Source organism: Schistocerca cancellata, chromosome 2, assembly GCF_023864275.1.
Source record: "Schistocerca cancellata isolate TAMUIC-IGC-003103 chromosome 2, iqSchCanc2.1, whole genome shotgun sequence".
NCBI lineage: Eukaryota > Metazoa > Arthropoda > Insecta > Orthoptera > Acrididae > Schistocerca > Schistocerca cancellata.
Window position 1 is genome coordinate 703,096,848 of NC_064627.1, and position 22,724 is coordinate 703,119,571.

The following is a 22,724-nucleotide window of genomic DNA, read 5'->3' on the forward strand; positions in this document are numbered from 1 at the left end:
AACCAAACAGAAAGTGCCCAGTAGAATCTGCATTATTTGGGCATGACGAATGACAGACAATTTATTCTTATGTTCCTCAGAAAGGTCAAGCTGTTGAGTTGCTTTCATCTATGCATGACGATAAAAAAAAATTAGTACTCAAAAGAGAAAACCTGAAACGATCATTGATTACAATGCCACAAATGGAGGAGTGAACACACTGGACCAAATGTGCATCAACTGTTTGGTATCACAGCGAACATGCAGATGACCAATGTCTGTATTTTATGCCATTTTAAACATAGTAGGAGTCACTGCTGCTGTTTCACTTCAGTGCCCCAAACAATTGATCAAACTGATGATTTAAAAAGAAGAGAATTGCTACAGAGGCTTAGAATGGATTTAGTAAAACCCCATATACAACATCGAGATGTCCTACCCCTTTTTTGTGAACTGAGAGATGTTGTAATTAAACTTGGCAGTATTCCTCTTGCCTCAACATCTTCAGAGCCCGAACCCGTAAGGAAAGCTAGATGCTACTTGTGTGCAAGAAATGCGGACAAGAAAACCAAACTAGTGTGTGAAAAATGCTCAAAACATTTTTGTCCTGATCACAGATTTTCAGTGTGCCAAAATTGTTTGTAATCATATCTCAAATGCATAAAAATGTTTATAATATTAAGTGATAAAAGTGCAATTTAAATAAAATTTCTTTAAATTACAGTTTCATTTAACTTATTGGGGTACTCCAAGACCCCCACAAGAGTATTAGTGTATGAGTATTTCACTGGAGTAGTTAAGGGTCAATTTCACAACACAATCAAGTTCACCTGTTTCGTTCATTGCATTTATTGCTTCAGACTGATGATGATCAGCTTGTATTTAGTAATTTTAACAGTTAGTATACCACAGTTCAGCAGTTTACATGTTTTAAGAGTGGTTTAACAGAGATTTTCAAATGGCTACGCAGCTAACTCATACTGTTTCTCTCCACTATAACTACCAAACACTGACAGACTGACATGGAGGTTAGCATTTCAATTACTGGGCATGGACTGACATAGAAAATTCACATTTTAATTGCTTGGTGCTGAATGACTAGTAACATAGTGGTCGTACTGTTTGAATAATGGCCGCAAACTACATGATGAAAACATAGATTGTGCACTTTGCAACTACTAGCAATTGACTTCTGAAGCTTTGTGCATGATGCCTACTTATAGATTCTCGTATTAGAGAAAAGTACAAATTGGTAAAATACTAAGCTGTTCCAGTTTAGATATTGATGTAAAAGACAAGAAAATTACGAGGGACAAAGATACAAAAGGTAGTGACGAAAGTTTGTTTAACTAATAACTGTATAATTAGAAAATTGGGCAGTTATCAGAACTATTTTATGGGAAAGCACATGGTATCCTAAGTTGGTCAAAAAATTTTAGAAAGTAAAAAAAAATTCTAATTTGAAAAATTAATGAACTGACAGGTTACTTAAATGGAAGTATACATTTTCAGAACTATGAGGCCATACCACAGAATTTTGAAAATAATTCAGGGTGAACGACACGACAACGGCTGAATTACAGAATTTGAATGTATATACATTGAAGAATTATTCCTGATAAATGCTTGAACTCCAAAAAGTAATGATTCTCTGAGCGTTTGTACCCGAGCGTGCATGGCACGCCTTGGTATTAGAAAACTGGGAGCCACAATTCGTTATCAATGCCATCACCCCTATTTATTGTGATTTGAGTAAACCTGATTTGCTGGAGCATTGTTTGGGGGGTTGTACTCAAAATGTGAACAAAAGTTTCAATACTCTCATTTGGAGATACACCCCAAAAATAAAATCCAGCCAAAGTGAAACAGTCAACACTGCTTCAAATTTGGCTGTATGTCTATTCAATGTAGGCCATACTGCATTAATTCACGTGGGAGATGGCCTTCAAATTAAAACTGGGGACGAAATGCGCTGGTTCTGTGAAGATCGAGATGCCAGTGGCGAAGGGCTCAGCGACAAAAAGGCTTTGAGGATGATAATGAGGGCTTATGAGGTCAAAGTAGCAGAAAGCAGTCATCCACTAGCTGGAGTGATTGTTATTATGTACCAGGCGTCTATGATATCCCTAAGTTTCAAGCTTTGTCCCTTTTTTTAGTTGATAAATAGTTGTCAAACTTTAAATGCATTTTTCTCGAAACAAACCATGTTTTGTGGCATGCTTGTTGTCGCTCACGCTACAATTTTCATCCTACTTTAATGATTTTTGGTCTCCCTTGAAGCACACTGAATTCTCTGGAGTTCACCGTAGCTGATTTCTTTTATGTTGATATGTCTTTTTTTCAAATATTTATAATTTCCAGAATGAGATTTTCACTCTGCAGCGGAGTGTGCGCTGATAGGAAACTTCCTAGCAGATTAAAACTGTGTGCCCGACCGAGACTCGAACTCGGGACCTTTGCCTTTCACGGGCAAGTGCTCTACCATCTGAGCTACCGAAGCACGACTCACGCCCGGACCTCACAGCTTTACTTCTGCCAGTATCTCAGTTTCATTTATAATTTCACCAAAAACTTGTTTCTTTTTTGCAAATCCCTACTGTGAACCAAAATTACATCTGTAAGGATCATGGCGATGTGTTAATTTCATGTTTCAGATAACCACAACCGGAGTTACAGCAACAACAGTGATCTACCACCTTTCAGAGCTGCCTCGGGAAAATCCCAATCACACAGTGAGGATATTAACATTTTTCAATAAAAATATCATAAAAACTTCAATGTGTGAATTATTCATGGCAGCAAACCCCATCTGTCTACTACATTCCAGTACGGAGGAAAAATCCTGGATTTGAGCAATATTTTCGTCTATCACCATCGTTCCCCCTTAAGTCTCAAGTCTGAAACATTCTGCAACATGGAAATTTAGGTTTTTGGAAAAAATAAAATATTTGTTCCAAAGTACAGAATAAGGGCTTTTGAATGACCGACATCAATATGAAATAAACACTTCGTAGCAGTACAAAATTTTCCAATGCATGTTATATATATGTACTATTAACAAAAAGAAATCTGAAAAAGGGAGAATACAATATTAGAACCAGGAGTGGTACAAGAACAAGTAGGACAGTCTCACCTGCCTATGCTACACATGGGCAGAGAGCTAACAATACACACATTATACCTGCTATTTTTTAGAGGTACAGCGGTGGGGTTTATATATCCACTGTGGTTATTAACTCTTGCAATACCAAGGTGTACTTTATGCTCACAATTTGATAATATTGTTATCCAGTCATCTACTTAAAGCTATAAAATTTTGAAAAAATATTTGTCCTTTTTAATCAATTTTTTACCAGATTCAATAAATGTTTTACAGTTTTTCATCTAACTTAATTGATAAATTGAAGTCTTTGTAGTAGATGTCACTTCTCCCAATTCAATATTTTCAGATCCAGGATATTACTTACATAAAAATCTCTCTTTAAACATTATTTGTGAGTGAAACTCAACAATAATTAACAAATTCTGCATTTTTTTAATTTTTTATGGTGGGCATAAGTAACCCCCCTCCTTCCTCGCACCATCAGTAGCTCATGTAACTGAAAGTGAGTTGATATTGGCAAGTGTGTGTTAAAAAATATTTTCAGATTCTGGACCCTAATTACACATTGTCTCTCTTTAATATATTGTGGGCATAAAGTAGCCCCCACATCAAATGTGCATCATGGAAAATGTGTTTATAATGCTGCTGTTGAAGAATCATACTTCTAGTGGAATGAAGCACTGCCACATGCTGTATGCAAAGACATCTCATTGATCTTCAGTACTCTTAAGAGGATCTGGGACAGCAACTAATCTTCATTATACAGTGTGCTATGAGACCAAGACACTGCTGTGTTTAATAATATTTTATTAAAACAGACCTATATTGGCATGACTGCCATCTTCGGGTTACCTGTGGAATATTTCAGATTTTGAAGAGATAATTTAACGTATTGTAGAATTATGCTTTGCTTTGTACATCAGATGGTTTTGATATACATATGATATCATTGTCTTAGTTGCTATCACTACTATATATGTTTGCTTCTTTGATGTTTGTGGAGCTGTAGGAAGTGTCAAATTGTAGCTGGAGCTGTTATTTCAGAAGCTTTCCACTTATGACAGTTTATTGCCTAATGAAAGGTTGTTTGTTTCTATGGTATTCTGTGTATCATATCTTTGTTCTTACCACCTACATCATATTGCTTGTATGGTTTGTATTCATGTAGTTCTATGCTCATACGTAATTTAATCCTACTGTTTTTTTGGAATAGATCCATGCATCTGCCAAAGTCAGCACTGCGACATCGGCAACTACAACTGAAATGGAGAAGTGACCATTGGTACTGGACACTGGCGAAGTGGTAGATTGTTGCTGGTCTGATGAATCCCAACACCTTCTTCACTATGCTGATGGGAGGGTGCAAATCCTTCATCTTCCAAGATAACAGGTCCTTGATACCTGTACTGTGGGACAGAGACAAGCTGGCAGCAGCTCTATTATGCTCTGGGGTCCATTGGAGCTCATGCAAGGTAACATGATGGCCAAGGAGGATTGTACACTGGTTGAAGACCATGTACACCCCTTCACGACAATCATGTTTCACAATGGCAGTGGCATTTTTCAACAAGATACTGCAGCGTGTGTGTGTGTGTGTGTGTGTGTGTGTGTGTGTGTGTGTGTGTGTGTAATTCAATGTAAAGTATGTGATGAATTTTACATAGGTCAAACTGGACAGAATTTCAGGGTCTGATACTGAGAACGCATGGGAGAGATTGACACTAACCTATCAACTTTCTTCCACCACTTAAAGACAGAAAGACACAAAGCATACAATACAGAATATGCTGTTATGGTTTCACACATTGCCCAGAAAGAACCACTAATGAATATTATTGAAGAGACTGAAATATATTCACATTCATAAAACCATCCTTAAGAAATTCTAAATGAACAGATCAATTTGAAACACAAACATTACTCAGAAAATTTTACTGAAACTATCCTCTCAAACACGAGATGAGTAGGGAAACAAAATCTAAAACAAAATATCAGAGATAGTGTTACCATGAAATTAAAAATAACCACTGGAAAGCATACATTTGAGAATAAAACAACATTGAGAAGTTGTCAAACCTCAAGCACTACAACATTATCTGACATAACCAATTCCAAAAAGCAGTAGATTTAAATTTTATACGAGCACAGAACCACAGAAACACCAATCATATAAGCAATATAATATAGTTGGTAAGAAAAAAGATATGACCCACAGAATATCATAGAAACAAACAGCCTGTAAACATATAAAACTGCTGACTCAATTGTCAGTATAGCTGTCAAGTAACGTTATTATGAAATAGACTTTCATAATTGAACAACAGAAATAACTGCTCCAGCTACAGTTTAACACTTCCTATAGTTTCAGGAACATCAAAGGAGCAAACGTATAACGTAGTGACAGCAACTAGGACAGCGATATCCTATGGATCTCCAGACCACCTGATACACGTAGCAAAGCGTAATTCTATAATGCATTAAATTATCTCTTCAAAATCTGAAATATTCCACAGATAACCTGAAGATGGCAATCCCACTGAAATAGTCCTATTGTAATAAAAAATATAACTGAACACAGAAGCATCTTGGTCGCATAGCATAATATATAATGTCCTAATATGACATATACAATGCAGAGGGTGTAGACACGTACAAAACCAATCTTCAATTCGACCCTAGCAAAGGCAATCATTCAGCTATGCCACAAAGCAAGTGAGTGTCATATTGTTCTTCAGACATTTGGAGAAAAAGACTGCATATCAGATTAGAGGCTTGTGTAAAATGCAGCAAAATTATACTCATCATAATTGAGAAGTAACAAGAAAATTAGTTGCCCAATTCTCCATAAAGTCCTACTGTGTGACTAAAAGTGCACTTCTTTGATGGGATAATGTGTACACTATGACTAGAGAAGGCACACAAAAACACCAGTTAGCTTGGTGAGCTTACAACAATTTATTTATAACACTGCGTAAAACAAAGTAATGCACATTTATTTTTAGTGGCGTAGGGTAAAATAGTCACATGCTCATCTTTTGTGGACAACAAAAAGCATTTATCCTTAAGAGTTCTTTTATCAAATTAAGAGTTTCTTTGAGAATGTTTGTGGTAGGATAGAAACAAAAAGTTCTGATAATATTGCAACAGAAATGGATGCCTCTGTGGGCAGCACATATGAAAATTGAGTTTGTAATGAGACTTGATAATATGATGGCACATAAAAATACTTCTAACAGTAGGAAACATAATTAAAAAATCCAATAAAAAATCACTAGAATACACCACATTCGTAATCAAGACCACAAAACAACATTTTCTTCACATATTCTGGCAATAAAAGGCTGCAGTTCCTTGTCAGTCTCAGTAATAGCATGTTCCCTCTCTACTTCAGTCACATGAGCAACGCTTGCACATTAAATAGTTTTGTTAATATACTTTAGGTGGTAGCATATTTCCAATAATTCTCAAGGAAATAGTGATTTTATTACAATATGACACACAACTTTGGCATTAGTATCCCTAATATGATGTACGCTTTATTTATGGCAGGCAAGTAACTGTTAAATGCCACAGAGCCTTCCCAGATATTGACTGTGTCCTGGCAGAAATTCAGATACATTAGTCTTTGGATTTTTTAAAGCTCTATGCCTGCATAAATTAATCTCAACAGAGCTATATATTTGTGTCTAGTCAAACATGTTTCACCACAGTTTACATCCTCAATGGAGACTTCCACATTTCCTCATTAGATTACATTTACATTTCAGTGCCTACCAATTCCAGCCACAAATCTATAATTGCTGCAGCATGTTGTTGTTGTGGCGAACCTCGTGAGAGGGGTATTTTAGGCTTCTTGATTGATTTTACTAAACCAGTAATAACACACAGGGCAGAGGAGTGGCATGGAAATTGTGTTGCTAAAAAAAATAACAGTAGAAAACTGAATTAGCACAAGTAAAAACACTGTAAAGATAAAACAGTGCAATAAGACAGATCAGGAAGTATAACAAACTCACCTCACACGGCTAAGAGCAAGTCAACTACAACAACAATGGCACAGTGCAAAAATTATGAATCTGTTGCCAAAATGGGTAGACAGAAAAACGAAATGTAATATAAAAAAGAAATAAGTAATTACCCACCACAGATGTCATAACAACAGTAAAACATGTTTATACAAACACAAATATATAAGTGAGTTTTGCTAAAAGGTGGACCCTGTTAATCACAGTACTTCAGACATTGTTAGCAGTGGTACAATAATGCCTTATCTTAAAAATTACTGGAAGCCACAGAATACTGAGTCACAGAACAAGCTTAAGTGAAAATATTGTATCTCCTATGCAGTCATTATTAAACTATATTACCAAACAATTTAACAAATAATAAAGTAAAAAATGAGATTATTATGGATCAAGAAGAGATGCGGTTATTAATGTAGTGATTAGTATTACACATTAATGTAAAATAGTGAAATACTAGTACTGCAGTATGCAAATTCCGGTAAACAACATACATGAACTGACCACAAATCATAAACTTCATAATGAAAGTCTGAAACAATAATATAAGGTATTGTACCATTAAATGAAGACATTTAGTACCACAAATGATTAAGTGAGAAATAGAAATAGTTCTTCACAGTCACACTTTTGTGACTATTTACAATTTGTGCAGAAATCAGATGGCAGTTATAAGAGTCGAGGGACACAAAAGGGAATCAGTGGTTGGGAAGGGAGTGAGACAGGGTTGGTGCCTCTCCCCAATGTTATTCAATCTGTATATTGAGCAAGCAGTAAAGGAAACAAAAGAAAAATTTGGGGTAGGTATTAAAATCCATGGAGAAGAAATAAAAACTTTGAGGTTCAGCGATGACATTGTAATTCTATCAGAGTCAGCAAAGGACTTGGAAGAGCAGTTGAATGGAATGGACTGTGTCTTGAAAGGAGGATATAAGATGAACATCAACAAAAGCAAAATGAGGATAATGGAATGTAGTCGAATTAAGTCGGGTGATGCTGAGGGAATTAGATTAGGAAACGAGACACGTAAAGTAGTTTTGCTATTTGGGGAGCAAAATAACTGATGATGCTCGAAGTAGAGAAGATATAAAATGTAGACTGTCAATGGCAAGGAAAGCGTTTCTGAAGAAGAGAAATTTGTTAACATCGAGTATAGATTTAAGTGTCAGGAAGACGTTTCTGAAAGTATTTGTATGGAGTGTAGCCATATATGGAAGTGAAACATGGACGATAAATAGTTTGGACAAGACGAGAATAGAAGCTTTTGAAATATGGTGCTACAGAAGAATGCTGAAGATTAGATGGGTATATCACATAACTAATGATGAAGTATTGAATAGAATTGGGGAGAAGAGGAGTTTGTGGCACAACTTGACAAAAAGAAGGGACCGGTTAGTAGGACATCAAGGGATCACAAATTTAGCATTGGAGAGCAGCGTGGAGGGTAAAAATCGTAGAGGGAGACCAAGAGATGAATACACTAAGCAGATTCAGAAGGATGTACATTGCAGTAAGTACTGGGAGATGAAGAAGCTTGCGCAGGATAGGGTAGCATGGAGAGCTGCATCAAACCAGTCTCAGGACTGAAGACCACAACAACAACAACAAGTGAACATTTTTCAAGTATATAAAAATGTTTAAATGTATGTCCAAAATATTTGGTGGCAATAACTAACTATAAAAAAGGTAATAAATAGTACCTACAATATGGAAATTACATCTTTTGTTACAACTGGACATCAGCCAAATATGAATGTTTGTTCATAACAATTATCACAAAAGCCAATGCAACTAAAAACTTGCCAGGGACAGACTGGGTATCAATTGAGATTCAGTCCTATTCCTGGGATGTGATACAGTAATATTAATCCTGGACAAAGATTCTATTTGCATAATAGATCAATGTCACCCCATTGCATTGATCAATGTGGATTATGAAGTAGCAGCCAGATGCATTGCCGATGAGATGAAAGCTGTTATCCTGAACATATAAAGACCTGTGTGCACTTGGTAAAACATTTTCAGAGCCATCTCTCCACTAAGAGGGACATCACTGCTTTCTTTATAGTTAACACAACTCTGGTAGCCACTGTACTGATGGCCTTGAACAAACTCTTCAAAAACATCAGCCATTACTTCTTCGATAGAATACACAAGTTTTGATATGGACATTAATTCACACACAATGAACAATTTACTGTCAGCAATCAAATTTAACATCATCACACACAGTTGGAGGTACAAAAGAAATCCAACTGGGTAATCAGAGGCTAAAGTGTACTGTTAAAGGTAACACTTAAGCAGTCATTATGCTGGATCCACTCCCACATCTCATTCAGAGTGAATTGGGAGGGATAAAATTACAAAAGACAACAATCAAGATCAAGACACATGCAACTTTTTAAGACAGATTTATTGTTAATATAGAACATGATGTTTGGGAGAAGACAAGGTTTTTTATACAAGCTGATGCAGATACTAAACTGCAAGCAAAATGAAAAGGCACGATGAAGCAGAATGGTTGAATGCTTTTTATGTTGTTTGTATGTTGACAAATAACAAGCACTGCAGAAGCTGATTAAATGAATTGACATCCAAACTGAAACTGGAAAGGCTTGCACTGGGCTGGGAACCAAATGATGATAATTTATTCTTTATAGCAAAGTTATTTTAATTGTGCTGTGTGCAAACGAGGTAAACAAGTGCGCAATTATTCTCCATGAATTTCCTTTATAAATTACAAGACAAATATGTGACTGTAAAGCAAGAAAAAGGATATATGGAATATTAAATAATAGTGTAAGCAATAGAGGAACACTGCTAACATGACAAAAATAGCATCTCATCCATAATACTTGTGTTATGTTCAGGAACTATTTCATATTTCTAACAATATACATCATGGTGCAGCTCTAAGGTGAACAAGTTTTATAACTCACACCAGCAACTGCAAACGTTATTTTAGTATTTATGGCAGTGAATTTTCAAAATGTTGTAATAGATTGAAAATAAAACCTTTCTTAGGAATTAACACTGTGCAGAACACTTTGTGAACATTCACCAGTTTCGACCCTTTAATACTACGATAGAAAAGAGGCAGGATATGATTCTTCTCAATCAAAACTAAACTGATAACATGTAATTGTGACCATTAAAGGACCTAAAATGATATGGCACAAATTAAAATTATTGCATTATGCTATGCAGAGAGGTTTTTCAAGGGAACTGAGATGACTAGTTCCAGTGACAGAAATAAAGTACAATTGGTATATACAAAAACACACGAACATCTATCATCTTTTCTTCCCCGAAAGAGCTCAACAATTTTTTAACTAAATGTGAACATTTATAGACACAAAATACTGATGTCATATATGATACACTTAATGCTAATGTGCACTCAAAAACTCAGTCAAAATTAAATATTTTTATTAAAGTTAATGGTGATTTTATTATACTCCAGGTACATAGACCAATAATAGATCACTCACTTAACAACAGTTATGTCAATACATCTTCTAACATCACGTAACTCTTCAATATTTGTGGCAAAAATGACTTTGACACAACCTCAGAAACTCTCTCTCCCATTTGTTTCCTTAAAGCTATTCTGCAGAGATCTGTGAGACGCATTGGATTATATTTCATGTATTTCATCCAACCATCAATAGAATCTAGGTCCAATGCATCAGGGTTATTTGGAGGTTCAATTTCAGGAAAATTCTGATGCAGATTAAAACCCGCATAAATCAACATACGAATTAGCCCAAAGTGATTTCTTTTTCTAGCTAATGTAACAAGATCTACACCACATATATTAACATCACACATGTTGACATCAGACCCAAGTCTTATCAGGAGAGCAGCAGCTTTATATTTTTGCAAAAGAATGGCTCTAAAAAGAGGAGTGTCACCACCAGTTAAAGAGTGTGCATTTAAAATAGCACCATGTGATCGGAGGACTTTGACCATTTCAACAAATGTCTGAAAATCAGAGTCACGAGTATATTCAACTGATTCATGTAGTGGTCCGCTCCCTGTTAGACCATTTGAATAGTTGACATTTGCACCTAAGGAAAGAAAAAGAAAGTAAATGATAAAATAATATATAGTACTTTTTGCACTACACAAATAGATGTGTAGGTTTATTTATTTACTGCTGCAAATAGATTATGAGACATAATTATGGCGCCTGCAAATAGAGAATTTGACTAGTGTTATTAATACATTTAAATTAAAAAATGTCTAGGAACATAGATTTCTCATGGCTAAAAGTTACTACACTTCTAACAAATAACACTGGGAGAGGATATTGGAATAAGGAAATCTGTTATCACTTAAAGACAAATACATGACAAATGTTTGTAATGCAAATACGATGGATAAAATTAATATAGTATTATAAATAAAATAACTAAACTTCAGTCTGAATATGTGAATGTTGCCTACAAACTTTCAAAGAAGGGTCATTTCTTTTTTGCTGGGTATTTTGATGTATGGAGCCTTTCATCTCAAGTGGCTTGTTCCACTGTAGCTTGTTCAGTTTGTTTCCTCAATTCCTTTGTGACTATAAAGCACTGAAAATACCTGCACACCTTTATAAGTAAAATATGCCTTGCCTTTCCACCATCACAGTTTAACTAAAAGAATGGTAGGATGTTATCACATGTAGAGTAGCACATAACAAAAACTTACAAAACAAAGCATAAGGTGATAACTCTGTCACCATACAGCATAGCACCTGTTTCTAAAATGATGGACATCATGATCTTGACAAATTGTACAGTAGTACCTTATTCACTCAAAAACTCCACGATACTGGGGTACATCTTCAGTAATTATGACAACCACAGCAACAGAGTCTCCATGAAAGAAACAATGAGAACCTCAAAAACTAGACTCTTCATGTGACTCTCAAACTGAAATCCATTGCTATCAAGCCAGGTATTGCTCATGGGGTACGATGACCAACATTAATCCACTGTTGGCCAAATAAGAAAGGTGGTTCTTAGTATTTAGTGCAAAGTGTATCAGTGTCTCATCATTTGGGAACCACATAAGCTGGTGATTACTCAGTGGCACATTTTCTAGCCATTCTGGAAGGACTTGAAAGGAAATTGTGTAGTTCCTTGTATATCCAATGAATTTTTATTGACAGGCTCCACACACTAACAGTATATGTAAGTTTTCATCATTCCTTATGTGGCTATTTCTACCGCGCTTTGAAGTTAAAAACATTATAAACAGAGCTGTTTGTGAATTGCAGGAAACACTGGCAATTATCATCATGTTCAACTCACTTATTCAGCCTTACTATATTAAGGATAGCTTTTTATACCTTGGGGTAAAACTATTTATCCCCAATTCCATGTGTTACTTCAGGTGTCAGAAGTGTGGCCATACCACAATGAGTAGCAAAGAGTAGGCAACTTGTGGCAAGTGTCTGTCAATGAAATATGAACAATGATGCTCAATGTTTGTGGAGGAAAAGAAAGTGGAAGACCTATACATTACAAAACACTTTTCACATAGTGGTGGAAGATAAGTGTATAAAACCCTACACTCTTGTGTACTTTCCATAACATTTACATTTGCCCTAAAGATGTAGGCTCCCAAAGGAAATGGTATATATAAGAGTCAGTCAAATGAAAAGTACAAGCAGTGGTATTTCATGAACACAGCACAGTCTAGATCACATTCCTTTATTGCAATTATATTTTTACCGAATTAGGCTATCATCAGATCTGAAATAGGAGAGTGTGGTAGCTATCACAAACATTAGGTCATGGATGTCTTTACATTCTTTATAACGACATGCTATTGTTGTAATGTCATACACCAGGTGATCTGGTGGTATCTACAATCTTCTTTTGCATTTTGGTTTTTAAGATTGCTTAATTTGGCTAGAACTGGTAATTACAATTAAAAATCATGATCTACACTTTGATTTGCTCATAATATATTGAAACATTTGAAGACAGAAAGCTGCCTTTCTGTACCAATTACATTTACATGTGCAGTTACAAAATGGCACCTGATCTTAACTCAAGACCACTTAACAGCAATTAACAAGTTAAAAGTAGGAACACCAACAGTCAATCTTACAGAAGAAACTATGAAAGTCATCCTCAAGAGGCCAAAATATGGAAGGAAACTAAAATCAATATAAATGATAAATAAGACACAAGGTTATGTACATCTTATATCTTTGAGGTATGTAGTAATGACCATCTTTCACAGCATTTGGAATTCAAAAAGTGCATGAGGGAACCATACATCCTCCAAGAAAAATCCCACCCATTAAAACATAATGGTAAAAAAAGGGGGGGAAAGGGGGGGAGGTAAGCAAGAGAAGCCTCACATTTAAAATGGCTCCCCCATTCAAATGAAATCTGAATAGGTTTTGGCCACATCTGGAAGAGCTGAGACTTTTAGAGAGGTGAAATCTTTGTTTGTATCTCCACTTTGTATCCACACATTGCAAAGGTACTGTACCTAGGAGCTATTGCCTCCACAAAAAGAAAAAAATCCAGTGCAAAAAGGGACAAAGATACTATGGCCCTACTCCTCAACCGAAATTAACAATCATCTTCTCTTCCTCTCAGTACTAATCTTACAGGAAGTTTCTGTATGCACATAATACGGTGAACATATAATTCCTGTATGTGAACACTAATGACAGTACTTATGATGCTCACATAAACCTTATCACATCAAAGACTGGTAGCTACAAGGCAAGTACCAATGCAATGTAAACAGTTTTCTGTTGTCGGCTTCAGCCACAATATTCAATAATGTCGATCACTTTATGATACACATGCCACATTTTGAGTGATTTTGCTCTCATCCTCAGGCACAAACAGTGGAAACCTCCCACAAGCTTACACAAAATGAATAAAATCAATCCAATCACATCACAAAATATCAGATGAATTGGCTTCATCTGATTTGGTTTCAACAGACCACTGCCTTTAGCACAAATCCCACTGTATCAGCTTTTTACTAAAACATCAGAAATATAAAGTTATTGCACTAAAGTTATTGCACACACAGCAGATGTCTCAGCTTTTATAATCTTGGCCTGTGCTACAAGATTTGAGCTCATCATCATCATCATCATCATCATCATCATAAGTCATTCATTGCTGAGCGTCGTGATCCCATGAACCAAGCGTCTCCATCCCAGACTGTTGCCAGTTTCTCTTAGTGCCTGCTGAAGAGGTAGACCGGAGCTCTTATTGATTTGATACATCCATCTCTCCGCTGCTCTTTCTTTTGGTCTCAATGCCCTCGATCTTTCCTTGCAAGATTATTTTCTATAGATTTTCTCCATCTCTTCTCACAGTATGGCCAAAGAACAGGAGAATTTTTTCGGTAACTCGAAAACAGAGGTGTCTGGAGATATCAAGTTGTTCAATAATGGACACATTTGTTCTTCTTTTGGTGTGTTTTATACACAGCATCCTATGCCAGCACCAAAGCTCAAACACATCAATGCACTATTTGTCTCTGGCCTTGAGTGTCCATGTATTGCAACCATAAAAGAAGACAAAAAACACAAGTGTTTCAACTAGCAGGATCTTTGTGCTATATGTTATTGCTCTGCTCTGCCAGATCTTGGTGAGCTTCTTCATAGCCTCTCGCCCTAGCATGATCTCTCTTCTTATCTCATCTTGACAACTTCCCGTGCTGCAGATGGTTGACCCGAGATAGATGAAGGAATGCACGACTTCCAGTTCCTTTAATTGACCTGTGAGCTGGAGCTGTTCTTCTAGATCAATTATAATGAGTTTGGGCTTGCTGACATTGATGTCTAATCTATATGCTAGACTAATGTCCTTTATTCTTGTTAGTAGCTCAGCAAGTTCATCTTCACTGTTGGCTAAAAGCACAGGGTCAACAGCAAAACAAAGGCTGTTGATAGTTCTCCCACCAATTGAGATGCCTTTGGTCCAACCATAAAGAGCTTTACTTACTACTACATAGATGTTGTACAGTTTTGGGGATAGGACACAACCCTGTCTTGCACCTATTGATACTCTGAAGGAATCAGACATTCGAGCACTTTTTTACAGATGCGAAGTAATACTGTACAGACTTTTGATCAATGCTATCAAGTGGGGTGGGACACCGAATTCTGCAAGCAACTGCTACAACTTTTCCCAGACAACACAGTCAAAGGCTTTCCTACACTCAAAGAAGCAGATGAAAACAGGAACAAAGAACTCTCTCTATTTTTCTATTATTTGTTTTATGTTGAGGATCTGTTTACGAGTTCCTTTCCCTTCAACAAAATCGGCTTGTTCTGTGGATAAGTGAAGCTGAATGTATGGCTTCAAACGTTGGTTCATGATGTAGAGCAAAATTTTACTTACATGAGATATGAGGGCAATAGTTCAGTAGTTGGAGCAGTTCCGGATAGAGCCTTTCTTGTGTAAGGGGATGAAGATTTGAGCTACACTGAGTTTATTTGAATATCAAGTTATCGGAGTTAAAATAAAGTTCTAGACCTACTGAATAATACGCTTACATCACTAGCAGCTTGTTAATTCAGAACATTAATGTACTTTTTGTTGTGGTTTGTAATTTCAAACTCTTCTAGCAGATTCAGCACTTGATGGTCGTCTTTGATATACCTGAGTAGGTCGCCATTACATTTGATTTCTTAAGATTGAAAGCATTTTTATGCTCATTATATCCAGTTGTAGAGGCTCTTCCCGTTTGTGCTATTTACATAGCACACTGATTTTGTACACACTGGATTTCTCAAACGCAAATTTTATTTTTTACACCATGATGTGAAATTAGTAAACTGGAGAAATAGTTTCATTTTTGGCCTAACATTTCAATAAATACCATATATGCAACATAATGTTAAGGAATTCTGATTAATTGCAGATGACAAACTGGAGCAAAATATCGGCTGTACTGCAAGTGTCCAACAGTCATATACATAACAATGAAAATAAACAATTTTTGACAATATAACGTAACTGGATGGATAAAAAATCTACTCACCAAGAGGCAGAAGGAGAACACATGTAAAGTTATACATATGCAAGCTTTTGGAGCCTGTGGGATGGTTACTCCCAAAGGCCTAACATTGAAAGTCCCTGTTTCTGGATGTAACCCTACTCTGAAACAGGCTATTTTACAGTTTTAAATATAGAAATCTCTTGCACTTACCCATCTAATCTGTGATATATATACTTCATCTGTTGATTTCCACTTCACCAGACTTCTCTCCTCCAACAAAATCCTGCAGTTATCTGCACCTCATGTTTCCTTTTATGGTATTAGCCACCAAGCTAACTTAAAACTGCAACAACATGCCGGGCTTCACCTCAAGAAGCTATCCCCCCTTCTCCTAAACTACACCAGTAGTGTTTCCCTTCCTGTCCCTCTGCAGCTCCTTAAACAGTCACACCATCAACCACCACTCCTCTCCCATAAACCGAGCTTGGCCAACCTCTGTTAACATCCCCCCAGCCTTGACCACTGCCTCCCAGACCAATAACAAATGATAATCACAAGAACCAGTCACAAGAGTACAGTGTTCTCAATCTCTCATCTAAAGCACTCTCCCCTGCTGAATTACCTGTGTTATCCAAGGGTCTCACTTTCCGTCCTAAACCTCCATTTAACCATGCTGCTTTGTTGAAGGACCTACTTTCCTTCACACATAACGTTAACTGGAAATGACACTTTGCAAACCAACCTCAAAACATTTCCAATAGCAAACCTGTCAGTGAACCCTGACATCAAAATCATCCTTCCAAGAATTCCTCACATCCAGCAATGTTTCACAACCTTCCCTCAGGTCGCTACAACATGATCCTAGCCAGTCCTCTGCAGAACTCCAGGCTCTGCATTCCCTTAACACTAAGACTCCATCATTATCCACCAAATAGACAAAGGATCTACCACTGTGGTACTTCACTGACAGAAGTATGTTAGTGAAGAGCTACGCTACCTGTCAGACACCTCTACATCCTGCATCTGACATCAAGATCCCATCCTTGTGATTCAAACAACCTGCAGTCTCACCTTAAAACCTCAGGACTCTCACAAGCACTAACACTTCAATCCATAGAACTTCTTACCCTACCCAAACCATGCACCTCCGCCATTTGTCTTCTTCCTAAAATCATGTCCCCAAATGAGGTGCATTCTATCTAAGATTTTGCACACCACACCTAGAATAGCTTTTCATCGCCCTCCCAATCTCCAAAATATCCTTGTCAGACCCTACGCTCCTTCTGCACCCATCTCCCTACTCTATGGCTCCTATCCCCCTGTGACTATGGCTGCTACAAGACTTGCCCTATGCACTAAGACTTGCCCTATGCACTCTCCTACCACCACCTGTACCAGTCCTGTAACTGGCAAAACATATACTATCAAAAGGAGAGCCACCTGGGAAACGACCTGTCATATACCAGCTGTTATTGAAACATTGTTCAGCCTTTTCCATCACCATGTCTACCACTAAGTTATCAGTTTCGTGGAGGATGAAATTAGTGTTTAACGTCCTGTCAACAACAAGGTCATTAGAGACAGAGCACAAGATCGGATTAGTGAAGGATGAGGAAGGAGATTGGCCATGCCCTTTGAAAGGAACCAACAGGACATTTGCCTACAGTGATTTAGGGAAATCATGGAAAACATAAATCAGGACGGCCGGATGCACGTTTGAACTGTCATTCTCCAGTATGCGAGCCAACCTGGCCTTAATTTACATTGATTTCTTCTGTCTCAGCATTTCTTCATGTTAACTACTGCTTTCGTCTCCATTTTAGTTTTCCTCATCTTTCATTTTCTGACTTGTCTATTTAAGTTAGCTTTTGGCCAACAAGACGTTTAACAAAAATAGAAACACACACACACACACACACACACACACACACACACACACACACACACACACACACACGTGCAAATGCAGCTCACATACATATATGACCACCGCCTCTGGCAGCTGGAGCCAGACTGCAAGCAGGAGAGCATTATAGGAGAGGCAAGAAAGTGGGACTAAGAAGGAGGCTCGGGCAGGGAGGGGAACGGATACCAGGGTACGGGTGGGGGGTGGTAAAGTGCTGCTGGGAGCTTGTAGGGACAAAGTGGAGAGTAGGGCAGCTAGGTGCAGTCAGGAAGTTAGAAGAAGGGAGGGGGTGGGGGGTGGGAGGGTGGTGAGGTAGTGGAAAAAGAGACAAGTAAAAAAACTGGATGCATTGGTGGAATGAGGGCTTCGTAGTGCTGGAATGGGAACAGGGAAGGGGCTGGATGGTTGAGGACAATGATAATGAATGTTGAGGCCAGGAGGGTTACAGGAACATAGTATATACTGCAGGGAGATTTCCCAAGGACTCAGATAGCACAAACTGTGAAGCAGTCATTGAAATGAGGGACAATGTGCTGGGCAGCGTGCTTAAATGGTTCAAATGGCTCTAAGCACTATGGGACTTAACATCTGAGGTCATCAGTCCCGGCAGCGTCCTCGTCAACAGGGTGGTCCAATTGTTTCTTGGCCACAGTTTGTCGGTGGTTGCAGCTTAACTTGCAGATCACATGACTGGTTTCACAGGTAGCCCTACCTTTGATGGGATAGGTGATGTTTGTGACAGGACTGGAGGAGGTGGTGGTGGGAGGATGTATAGGACAGGTCTTGCATCCAGGTCTATACACAGTATGAGCCATAAGGCAAGGGGCTGGGAGCAGGGGATGCGTAGAGATGGACGAATATATTGTATAGGTTCGGTAGGCGGTGGAATACTCTGTGGATGGGGCAGGAAGGATAGTGGGTAGGACATTTCTCATTTCAGAGCACAACAAGAGGTAGTCAAAATCGTGGCAGACAATGTAATTAAGTTGCTCCAGTCCTGGGTGGTATTGGGTCACATGGGGAGTGCTACTCTGTGGCCAGACGGTGGGACATGGGGAGATGTTGGGTGACTGAAAAGATAAGGCATGTGATATCTGTTACTGTACAATGACGGGAGAATTACAGTCTGTAAAGGCCTCACTGAGAACCGGACAACTCGTCACTATAGATGAGATGGCCATGGGAGGCTAGGCTGCATGGAAGGGACTTCTTGATATGGAATTGGTGGCAGCTATCAAAGTGGAGGTACTGATGGTGGTTAGTAGGTTTGATATGGACAGAGAGACTGATATAGACATCTTTGAGGTGGAGGTCAACATTGAGGAAGGTGGCTTGATGGGCTGAGTAGGACCAGGTGAAGTGAATGAGGGAGAAGTAGTTGGGATTCTGGAGAAATGTGGATATGGTGCCCTCACCCTTGATCCAGATCACAAAGATGTCATCAATGAATCTGAACCAGGTGAGAGGTTTGGGATTCTGGAAGTTTAGGAAGGATTCCTCTAGATGGCCCACAAATAAGTTGGCATAGGATGGTGCCATGCGGGTTCTCATAGCCATATTGAGATTTGCTTGTAGGTAATGTCATCAAAGGAGAAGTAATTGTAGTTGAGGATGTAGTTGGTCATGGCAACTGGGAAGGAGGTGATTGGTTTGGAATATGACAGGTGTTGGGAAAGATAGTGTTCAATAGCGGTAAGGCCATGGACATTAGGGATGTTAGTGTAAAGGGAGGTGGCATCAATAGTCTCGAGAAGAGCAATGTGTGGTAAAGGAACAGCAAATGTGGACAGTCACTGGAGGAAATGGTATCTTTTATAAAGGAATATAGGTTGGAGGTGATAGGCTGAAGGTGTTAATCTACAAGAGCAGAGTTTCTCTCAGTGGGGGCAAAGTAATGAGCCCCAACTGGGTGTCCTGATGGTGGGGTTTATGGACTTCAGGAAGCATGTAGAAGGTAGAAGTGCAGGGAGTGGTAGGGGTGAGGAGAGTGATGGACTCCAGGAAGAGGTTCTGGGCTGCACCTGAGGATTTGAGGAGAGATTGGAGATCCTGCTGGATTTTTGGAATGGGGTCACTGTAGCAGGGTTTGCAGGTAGATGAATCTGACAGCTGGCGGAGTCCTTCTGCCAAGTACTTCTTGTGGTTCAAAACAGTGGTGGAGTCTTTGTCAGTGGGTAGGATCATATGGTCAGGATCAGTTTTTAGGTGGTGGATTGCGAATCTTTCTGAGGATGTAAGGCTAGTTTGCATTTTGAGGGATTTGGGGAATGATAGTGAGGCAAGGTTTGAGGTTAAAAAATTCTGGAAAGTCAACAGGGGATGATTTGTGGGTGGGGAGAGGGGGTGGTGGATCTCAGTTGGATGGAGGAGTGAACTGAGTCACACAGGGTTCAACATTGGTCTTTGGTTGAGTCTCATTGGTAGGATTGGTAGCGAAAAAGTGTTTCCACTGTAGGGACTGGGAGAAGGAAGAAGATGTTTAACAAGACCTGCGCCACTGAAATTGGGGGGTGGGGCAAAAGTTGAGCACTTTGGAAAGGACAGATACATCTGTGGGGCTAAGGCTTTGTAAGAAAAGGTTCATGACTGTGTTTTGGGTCCGTTTACATTCAGTATTTTGTGTGGTGGTGGGAGGGAGTTTTGGAGCATGGGGTAAATGTATGAGGTCTGTGAGATAGGATTTGTCAGTTATGAGGGGACAGGAGGGAGGTTTTTGCAGAGGTGGTGGACACTGGTAGTCCAAGGCCAGAGTTGGAAGTGAGCAGGGTGGAGGGTTTTTTGAGGTGGCATTGTGCATATTGCTCTAGTTCCTGGAGTGCAAGAGTTTCAATGTGTGTTATGAGATCCAGGAATTTTGGATTGCACAGCAGGAGAATTTTACAGATAGAGAGAAGGTATTTCAAGGAGGTTTGGGCCAGGTTGATATGATTTTGCAGGACTAAAGTTGGTGAGGGATAAAGACTGATGGAATCTGAAGAGATGGAGGTCACTGTGGAAGGAAATCTGGCAGCCGGAGATGGGTAATTTATGTAAGGCCATTTGGGGGGATTCCGTGGGCCAAGCAACAATGCAGGAACAGTATATGGGGCTGGGTTCTGTCTAGGGATAAGGAAAATTTTCTGTATTGATGGAGATGGAGGGAGCAAGGATCCATGGTGGTGGAAAAAACGCGTAAAAATACATAAATAATGAAGAATTACATCCAAAAAAATCCACAAAATTACACTCAAACATGGAAAAATCACGAAATCAATGAAATGGGAGAAACAAGATGAAATCTGAGGGAGTAGGCTAACAGTGAAAGGCGAAAACCAAGTGAAATTCACATGAAGTCGCAATGAAATCGAAGAAAAAATAAAAAAAAATAAAAATAAAGAATAAAAACATTTGTAATGTGGCTCGCAGGTTTGTGGGTGGATAAGTGTGAAGAATGGGGATGGCAGATGTGACTAGATTAAGTGAAATTAGTATGTGCTAACTGGAATAGAGGGGGTGAGGAGAGTTTGGTAGGATGATACAAGTTCATGTGGGGACAGGAAATAACACGTGAAAATATGCGAGGGTGATGCAGGGAGACTGATCACTATGAATGAATAGGATTAATAATACTGGCAGGAGTAGTGTGGGACATGAGATGCTACACCAACAATCAGCATGGTATTGTAGCCACCTGTTGTGCGCAGCCAAGATGGTTGATATAGTGTGGCTTGTAAATAGAGTGTGCAGTGTGGTTTATACGGTGACAAGAGAAACACAGGAGAGAAGAGAAAGAAGGACAGACACTGAGCGAAGCGCACTAGCTTTTCAGACATTCTAACTCATACACAATGTTTTAGCAGTAATCTCTGTCTTGCATATTACCTTGTCTTTCACATTTAAACTCTCACGTTTCCAAATCTCATCCAGTGCAGTCCCCAACAATCAGTCTTTCCATCTTATTCTGCCTGGGAAGTCTCCCCTGACCCAGAATTCTGGGTGACTTTTCGTACTCTACCCCTTTTCCTAAACTTCTTCAATACTCTTCCTTGCCCTTTAACCCTTCTACCACAGGAAGCAGACAGTGGCTCCCAAAGCTTGCATATGTAAAACTTTTTTTTTTATATATGTGTCTTCTTCTTCTGATGCTTGGTGAGTAGATTTTATTAATATATCAAACTACATTAAAACATCAATATGTATTAAGACATAATGATAATGGAAATTCCTGGGTGGAACAATACCTACAATAGTGGAATGAAAGCTCCACTCAGTTTTGAAAGGTCCACTCAGTTTTAGCAGACTGATGTGTGGCACATAAACATACTTAACAGAACACAGTATTAACTAGCTTTTGAACTCTGGCTCATTTTCAGGCAGACATTCACACACAAAACTACACAGACAGGCAAACACACACTACTATGGGTGTGGGGACACTGATTATTAGGAAGGAGATGGCTGGGCTTATGAGTGTGGGAAGGAGCTAGAGAAGAATGCACAAGGTGAGAAGGAGTTAGCGGGATAGTGTGAGGCAGTAGCAAGAAAGACATGACTCAGCAGCTGAACAACAAAATGAAAGGAGTTCTGAGGAGGTAGAACATGAGAGAGAGAGAGAGAGAGAGAGAGAGAGAGAGAGAGAGAGAGAGAGAGAGAGCAAAGGGGGGAGGGAGGGTGAGGAAGGGGGAAGACGGTATGGTAGAGACAGTGAGGGGAGAGGAATGAAAAGAGGGATTGAAAGAGAGGGACGGGGGTCGAAAGA

At 38.7% G+C, this 22,724-nt stretch overlaps 1 protein-coding gene across 5 annotated transcripts in view; it reads right to left on the reverse strand.

Moving 5' to 3' along the window:
- Positions 1-8,508: 8,508 nt before the first annotated feature.
- Positions 8,509-22,724, reverse strand: part of LOC126162492 (serine/threonine-protein phosphatase 6 regulatory ankyrin repeat subunit A) — a 187,173-nt gene continuing 172,957 nt past the window's right edge. For all 5 annotated transcript variants that reach the window (XM_049919036.1, XM_049919031.1, XM_049919032.1 and 2 more), the window contains one exon: positions 8,509-11,174. In XM_049919036.1, coding sequence (XP_049774993.1) covers positions 10,606-11,174 — 569 coding nt within the window. In that variant the 3' untranslated portion in view covers positions 8,509-10,605. The remainder of the gene's footprint in view (positions 11,175-22,724) is intronic.